Source organism: Corvus brachyrhynchos, unplaced genomic scaffold (assembly GCF_000691975.1).
Source record: "Corvus brachyrhynchos isolate BGI_N302 unplaced genomic scaffold, ASM69197v1 scaffold262, whole genome shotgun sequence".
Classification (NCBI taxonomy): Eukaryota; Metazoa; Chordata; class Aves; order Passeriformes; family Corvidae; genus Corvus; species Corvus brachyrhynchos.
In genome coordinates, this window is record NW_008236626.1 from 2,039,818 (window position 1) to 2,047,304 (window position 7,487).

The 7,487-nt window shown below is 41.5% G+C and overlaps 1 protein-coding gene across 1 annotated transcript in view; it reads left to right on the forward strand.

Annotated features, from left to right (window-relative positions):
* Window positions 1-7,017, forward strand: part of TENM2 (teneurin transmembrane protein 2) — a 618,654-nt gene extending 611,637 nt beyond the window's left edge. The window contains 3 exon segments of the mRNA XM_017726535.1: window positions 602-2,216; window positions 4,878-5,008; window positions 6,256-7,017. Coding sequence (XP_017582024.1) covers window positions 602-2,216; window positions 4,878-5,008; window positions 6,256-7,017 — 2,508 coding nt within the window.
* Window positions 7,018-7,487: the final 470 nt, after the last annotated feature.

The following is a 7,487-nucleotide window of genomic DNA, read 5'->3' on the forward strand; positions in this document are numbered from 1 at the left end:
ATGGGCTTAATTAAGCCCAAAAATGCATGACTAAACCTGACAAAAGGTTCATGTAGAAACAGGAAATTCATCTCTAATTGTTTATTAAATGAAAGTATGGTAGTGCATTTTTACTTAGCCTAATTAGCACACTTCAGTCATAAAAGTGTCTTAAATAAAGCAAAGCCACATATTGTTTTTCTTTTCCTTTCTTGTTGTTCTAAGTAAACCAGAGCTGATGTTCTCTGCTTAGTTTCTCACATATTTCACAGTAACAGTTGTGAATTACAACTGCTGGCAGAAAGATAAATCAAGTCATTTATCTAGCTCCTCTGCATTCCCCAGGAAAAAAAAAAAAAAAAAGTCCTCCTACAGGGAGGACAGCTCACAGGTTGCTAACCTACACTTTCTCTGGAGCGTCAGCATATTGATTTCCAAGGAGCAGATCCTCTCATCTGGCAATGTGACAATATTCCTGAGCAGCTCTGTGCCTCTGACTAGTCTATGTGATTCTCTTTGCGCTCATTTAACATTAGTGCCTCTCCAGTAAACTTTTCTTCAGTGCCCTCTCTCAGGCCACATGCTGATAGCTGGTAAGTGTTTGTTGTTGTTTTCCCTGCAGTCGATGGTGCTGCTGCTGCAGAGTCAGCGACAGTACATCTTCGAGTACGACTCCTCGGACCGCCTGCACGCCGTCACCATGCCCAGCGTGGCTCGGCACAGCATGTCCACTCACACCTCCGTCGGCTACATCAGGAATATCTATAACCCCCCCGAAAGCAACGCCTCCGTCATTTTTGATTACAGCGATGACGGGAGGATTCTGAAAACATCGTTTTTAGGTACTGGCCGACAAGTCTTCTACAAGTATGGAAAGCTATCCAAGCTGTCTGAAATTGTTTATGACAGCACGGCGGTTACTTTTGGATATGACGAAACTACAGGTGTCCTAAAAATGGTGAATTTGCAAAGTGGAGGATTTTCTTGTACAATTCGCTATCGGAAAATTGGTCCTCTTGTTGACAAACAAATCTACAGGTTCTCTGAAGAAGGAATGGTCAATGCAAGGTTTGATTACACATATCACGACAACAGCTTCCGAATTGCAAGCATCAAACCCATCATAAGTGAGACGCCTCTTCCAGTTGACCTTTACCGTTACGATGAGATTTCTGGCAAAGTAGAGCATTTTGGCAAATTTGGAGTTATTTATTATGATATAAACCAAATTATCACTACAGCAGTTATGACGCTGAGCAAGCACTTTGATACCCACGGGCGCATTAAAGAAGTGCAGTACGAAATGTTCCGGTCCCTGATGTACTGGATGACTGTGCAGTATGACAGCATGGGAAGGGTCACCAAAAGGGAGCTCAAACTCGGCCCCTACGCCAACACGACCAAGTACACCTATGACTACGATGGAGACGGGCAACTGCAGAGCGTGGCAGTCAATGACAGGCCCACCTGGCGCTACAGCTACGACCTGAACGGGAACCTCCATCTCCTGAATCCTGGAAACAGCGTCCGACTGATGCCGCTGCGCTATGACCTCAGGGACAGGATCACGCGCCTGGGGGACATCCCGTACAAGATCGATGACGACGGGTTCCTGTGGCAGCGGGGAGCGGATGTGTTTGAGTACAACTCCAAAGGGCTCCTGACAAGAGCTTACAACAAAGCAAACGGGTGGAGTGTTCAGTACCGCTACGATGGACTGGGCCGAAGGGCTTCCTGCAAGACCAACCTGGGGCATCATCTACAGTACTTCTATGCTGATCTTCACAACCCAACAAGGGTAACTCATGTCTACAACCATTCCAACTCTGAAATTACCTCTTTGTACTACGATCTGCAAGGCCACCTCTTTGCAATGGAGAGCAGCAGTGGGGAAGAGTATTACGTGGCCTCTGATAACACAGGCACTCCATTAGCCGTGTTCAGCATCAATGGCCTCATGATCAAACAGCTCCAGTACACGGCCTATGGGGAGATCTATTACGACTCTAATCCAGATTTCCAGCTGGTCATTGGGTTCCACGGAGGGCTGTACGATCCTTTAACCAAACTTGTGCACTTTACCCAAAGGGACTATGATGTACTGGCTGGGCGCTGGACATCTCCTGATTACACCATGTGGAAAAATATTGGCAAGGAACCTGCTCCTTTCAATCTGTACATGTTCAAGAGTAACAACCCTCTCAGCAATGAGCTGGATCTAAAGAATTATGTAACAGGTGAGACTTCTTCACATTGATTCATACATAGCACTACAGCTTGGAAGCTGATTTGGAAAAGAAATCCAGCTTCTCCTTACTAGCCTTTTGCTCAATCCTCCCATCACGTTTGAGTCATTTTCCTTTCTTGTGCTATGAAAAGGACTGGATATTTCTGATTCCTTGATACTGCCCTTCCCTGAACGAAGGACTCTAAGTGAGAAGCTATGATGAATTATGGAGGGAAAAAATAAAAATAAGTTTGCCTGAATATAAAATTTCAGCACAGCCATAGTGCTCTTCGTATTGAATTAGTACTGTATAAAGATGTGTTCATTCTAATTCTGTATTGAGAAAAGTGAAGTCATGTATAGAAATCACTGGCAGGTTGGTTCAGAATCACAAACCAGAACTGCTCCGATCCGCTTCTTTCAGGGCTGCTTTCAAAATGAACTACTGACTGAGCCCATGGGCACATTATGAATTAGCACCAATAATGGATTTAATTAAACCTCTTTTTTCCATTTAACTTTTAATATGCAAACAGTCTTCAGTCTTTAAAATGAAATCCTTGATGTTTTTAAAGATTATTTCATCCTGAAAGACTAATAAATGTTATGGATCGTGCAGAGCCGAGAAACAAAAGTAATTTTGATCACACATGTTAGAATTGGGTAAAACTTGTAACCCTTTCTGAATTAGGAATAATTTTTCACTTAGTAACATCACACAGTACTTGAACTAACTGCTGGCAGTTTCTAAAAGGAGAGGTAATTAATATGTCTTCAGGAAAAGCTTTTTTTCAGAATAGAATATGCAGTATACAATAATTAGAGTAGTGATACCATTTTTAAAAAGGAATGATCTTAATTTTAGCAGTGATTTGAATTTCAAGAAAAGTGTGCATCTTCTTCAAAGGAAATCATAGCAAGTTTCATTAGTACATTGCAACCTAATAGCAGGTGTAACACACCACAGGTTCTAGTGGAGCTACTTTGCAGTTAGGAGATAATGCTATTTGTATCTGATAGTGTGAAAATACTGGTGACTAAAATTACCTTGGGATCAAATTCTGTTTTCCTAAATTCAACAAAAGTCCTATTTTCATCCACCACCCTTTGATTTTGATTTTCAATATCATCTTATTGTATTTTGCTACATTGTGAAATTGTATTTATTTAATTTATCCATCCACTAGATGAAATCTAATAAGATAAATTGCATTTAGGAACAACACACACCTTGTAGTCTGTAAAAATACTTCATCGGTGGTGCAGATATTTGTTGCTGTAGGACCAAACAGATTATCTTCGACAAGAAGTGATTATGGTGGCACGTTTGTTGTCATAGTTTAAAAAGAAAACAAAGAACAAAAAAAACCCACCAAAAACCCTCCCCCCCATCCATTCTTACTGTTAACCCTGACACTGCTTTATTTACAGGTTTTGCTGAAAACAAATTTCTGTAGCAATTGCAGTGCTGCAAAGCACATTAGCTCTGCAAAACAGTAACTGTTTTGTATATAGGTCCTCCTCTGGTTTCTGTGGAATTAGAGCAGCCTAGTGAATTGTTCAGGAGATGCCATCTTACCATAAATTAGATTGAAGCCTTATAAGGAGCAGTAAGCCTGTGCTGTCCAAAGGTTCAGGAAAAATACAGTCAGCACTGTGTGATGGGAGGTGGATACAGTTACCTTTGTAGAGGCAGAGTATTTTACTACTTATTTTAGAATAAGAATGGCTAAGAAAAAAAGGATTTTTGGGGAAAACAGGCTTTGCAACAGCTCAGCTCACAGAAGTGGCAATAGCAGCATCAGGAGCCAGTGTAGGCCAGCGAGAAGAGATGGCCACTGGGAAAGACAGGAGAGGTTTTTAAGAAAAAGTGCTCATGAATTCAGGAAACTGGAATGTAAAATGGGGTCATAGACTCTTTTCTTTTTTGTTAAAAGCGTCATTTGGATAGCTAAAATACATCATTAGTTCTTAATACCTGCTGAGTGAGAATTACTGTTATTAACTTAGTTACTTAACTTTTTCAGCTAGATCTGAGGGCAGAGTTTTCCCGGTTGAACCCACATCTGCAACTTGCCGAGGCTCACCTCAGAGCTGAGCTGTAACCCTCCCACACAGCTCCTATTTTCCCTGGAGGGATGGGGAGGATACTCTTGGTGCCTAAATTTAGACATCTGATTTACAAGTCTAGCTTCTCACTGCTTTTAATGGAGCCTCCTGAGACCCGATGACTGCTGATAGAAGTAGGACATAGAAGAGAAGCCATGACTTTCCCCAAAGGACTTTGCAGATGTTTTTGGAGTGTTAACCTAATAAAACATCATTATACAATACAGTTTATAGGTTACATATAGTAGCCGCATCAGAAGGTGTCAGAGATGGAACAAGTACTGCATACTGTAAAATGTTTGGATAATTCATGTGCTCTAATGGAAAAGAATGAAAGAGCTGGTATATCCCTGATGAATTATTTAGGGTAAATTCAACCCAGTATTTCCTGTGCCTGTTCATGGTGGATTTCTACAGTTCTGTAAAGTTCCACACTATAATATTAATTGTGACTTCAGTTGCTACTTTAAATTAAGGATGTCAAAGATGGATTTCCTAATTTATTTCCTCTATTTGTTACACATGTGTGTTTCTCACTTGGCTGCTTTCTTTTGATTTTTAGATGTCAAGAGCTGGTTGGTGATGTTTGGATTTCAGCTTAGCAACATCATTCCTGGTTTCCCCAGAGCAAAAATGTACTTTGTGTCACCACCATACGAGCTGTCTGAGAGTCAAGCGTGTGAAAATGGACAGGTAGGCAGAACTATTAAGTTACTTTTTTGGATAAATCTGCCCCACTCTATGGATAGAATTGCTGGCTCTTCTGTAGTTACACAGAAGGCCAAGCATTTAATTCAGTGTAAAGTGAAGTGGGTATAGCTAGATTTTATACTAATGAACATATGCCTTTCTTGCCAGCCTTCGTTGTTATCATAATTACAGTGTCATTAGTTTGTCTTTTATTGAGTTATTCCTTGATTAACAAGTTGTAACTTGATTAACTTGATTAGCAATGACAAAGGGAGACTTTGTCAGGGTGATTTATCATCTCTTGTACCTCTGGTAAAACCATCCTAATAATGTGTTGCAATAAGCTTAGGTTGGTACTTGTTTTACTGGTAAAAAAGGGTTCTACTTCTCATCCTGTAAGAGGTTTTCTTACCATTTTTTGTCATTTTTCTAGTTAGAGGTTTTGATTTGCTACTCCGTTTAACTTCAGTTACAGCATTTGTAGTTACTTTTCAGGTTAAGGGTGCACAATAGTATATGGGTTTAACTTTTATAATAAATTCCAATCCATTAATAAACTTTAGAAGAGTACTAGGCCAATTCCAAACCTACTCTTTGCTAGACTTACTTCATTTTTGTGGTAATACAATGGAAATTATCATATAAACCTGGGCATACCACCTCCTCAGACTTCTAAGTCATTTGAGAGTCCAAACCCCCTCTTCAAGAAGCTTTGGCGCTTTTGGGCCCAAATTTCATCTATTTTCAAAAAAAATTTACATTCATAAGCATTTTACTTATATATACTGGTTGAAATCTCTGGGGAAAAGTGTCCACAAATTAAATGCCACCTTTTAATACATTAATTCTGTTTGCTTTCAGCTCTGATTAAAATTGTGCTAGACTTGGGTCTTTCTTATTCTTGTACTGGGCATTATATGATTGGCCAAAATTGCAAAGTGTGGTGCATATATGCTACAGAGGGTGATGAGAAATATTTTATTTGGTCTTACAGATGACAGAATAATTTGCTGAATGAGTATTTACCTGATTCTGAACAAGAGATAGATGGATGGATGGATGGATGGATGGATGGATGGATGGATGGATGGATGGATAACTGAGGGTGGTCTTTTGAAGTATAGAACTTATCTCTGCATGTCTTTCCTTTAAAAAAGCAAAGCAAAGATCATTATTTGTCTCTGAAATGAGTATTGTTCAGACCTGCATCTTCTTTGGTGTTTTGTTTTGTTTTGTTTTGCTCTCCCCAGCTAATTACAGGAGTGCAGCAGACAACAGAACGACACAACCAGGCTTTCATGGCTCTGGAGGGACAGGTCATATCTAAAAGATTACATGCCAAAATTAGAGAAAAAGCAGGTCACTGGTTCGCCACAAGCACTCCCATCGTGGGGAAAGGAATCATGTTTGCCGTGAAGGAAGGCCGTGTAACCACTGGCGTTTCCAGCATAGCCACAGACGACAGCAGGAAAATCGCCTCTGTCCTGAACGGCGCTCACTACCTGGAGAAGATGCACTACAGCATCGAGGGCAAGGACACCCACTACTTCGTGAAGGTCGGCTCGGCCGACAGCGACCTCGTCACCCTGGCCATGACCAGCGGGAGGAAGGTCCTGGACAGCGGCATCAACGTCACCGTCTCCCAGCCCACGCTGCTCGTCAGCGGGAGGACTCGAAGGTTTACGAATGTTGAGTTTCAGCATTCCACCCTGCTGATCAACATCCGCTACGGACTGACCGCCGACACGCTGGACGAGGAGAAGGCCAGAGTGTTAGACCAGGCTCGGCAGCGAGCCCTGGCCTCGGCCTGGGCCAAGGAGCAGCAGAAGGCGCGGGACGGACGAGAGGGCAGCCGCGTATGGACAGACGGAGAGAGGCAGCAGCTCCTGAACACGGGAAGGGTTCAAGGTTACGAGGGATATTATGTCCTGCCTGTGGAGCAGTACCCAGAGCTAGCAGACAGTAGCAGCAACATCCAGTTTTTAAGACAGAATGAAATGGGAAAGAGGTAACAAATTAACCTGCTGTCATCCTTTGCTGGATGAATCAGTAGTCATAACTGTTATCTCCTCTCCTAAGGAGATGAAGACCTAAATGGGGCACTAGGCTGAGCTACTCTGGGATAGGAAGTGGCAAAAAAGCTCATATTTTTTGAGTTAAATGCTACTGTTCAAGTGATTAAAAACCACATCCTGAAGTGGACTAAAGCCAGACTGAAAACTCTTAACCGTACAAATTAAAAAGTACCCCTGAAATATTACCCACTTGTTCTGGGTCTAAAGAAAAACAAAAAGAAGGCCTCGTATTGTATTACCTCACTCCATTCACACGTGAGCAAACTAAGAAATCCAAGTGGGCCACTTTCACTAACCAGCTGATGAAACACAGATGATTCAGACTGCTTGTTTGATAAATATCCAAGAGGTTTTCATTTAAAGCAAAATACAGGTGCATTTAAAACATGACTTTGGGGTGATTTGTG